The 604-nt window shown below is 52.3% G+C and overlaps 1 protein-coding gene across 1 annotated transcript in view; it reads left to right on the top strand.

Moving 5' to 3' along the window:
- Positions 1-92: 92 nt before the first annotated feature.
- LOC104464540 (chromosome unknown open reading frame, human C8orf82) overlaps positions 93-604 on the top strand; it is a gene marked incomplete at its 5' end in the record, with an annotated part of 992 nt that continues 480 nt past the window's right edge. The window contains one exon of the mRNA XM_010077277.1: positions 93-172. Within this exon, the coding sequence (XP_010075579.1) occupies positions 93-172 (80 nt within the window). The remainder of the gene's footprint in view (positions 173-604) is intronic.

The raw sequence follows: 604 nt of genomic DNA, 5'->3' as shown, positions 1-604 counted from the left end.
TTCATGATTCTATGATTCTATGATTCAAAAGGATCCCAGACAGACATGTTGGGGGTTTGGGGATTCTGAAGCTTTTTCCCGCTTTCCCACAGCTTTTCCTGGACGACACCAAAGTCAAGAACTTCATCACCTGCTTCAAAGGTACTGGCACCCCTCTGGAGCCCCCCAAAACCCCTCAACTTGCCAGCATGGCTCCTCCACCCAATCATCTGTAATTGCGGTCTGAGCCTTAATCAGGATTTGAGCCTTAATTGGGATCTGAGCCTTACCTGGGGTCTCAGGCTTAGCAGGGGACTGAGCCTGTGGGGCTGGTTTGGGGGGACACTCCCCACTGGCACCTTTCCTGGTGGCAGAGCAGCCTCTGGGTGCCATTTGCTTCTTTATTAAGTAACTTCCACTGTTAATAATTCCCCATTTGTGCTTCCCTGGTGCAGCAATTCCTCCTGAGCTGACCGCTCCTCCCTCCTCCAGCCCCACAAAATGGGGACCCCATTAACGAACAACCGCTTGTTCCCATTAACGAACAACCCCCGTTCCCCACGGCTAGTTAGCTCCCCTTCCTGGGGGTTAATGAACTAATTACTGATCCCGTCCATGCCGGCAG

The sequence above is a fragment of the Pterocles gutturalis genome, unplaced genomic scaffold (genome assembly GCF_000699245.1).
Source record: "Pterocles gutturalis isolate BGI_N339 unplaced genomic scaffold, ASM69924v1 scaffold466, whole genome shotgun sequence".
Classification (NCBI taxonomy): Eukaryota; Metazoa; Chordata; class Aves; order Pterocliformes; family Pteroclidae; genus Pterocles; species Pterocles gutturalis.
Note: the sequence above shows the minus strand (reverse complement) of the source record. Positions and strands in the feature narration are given on the sequence as shown.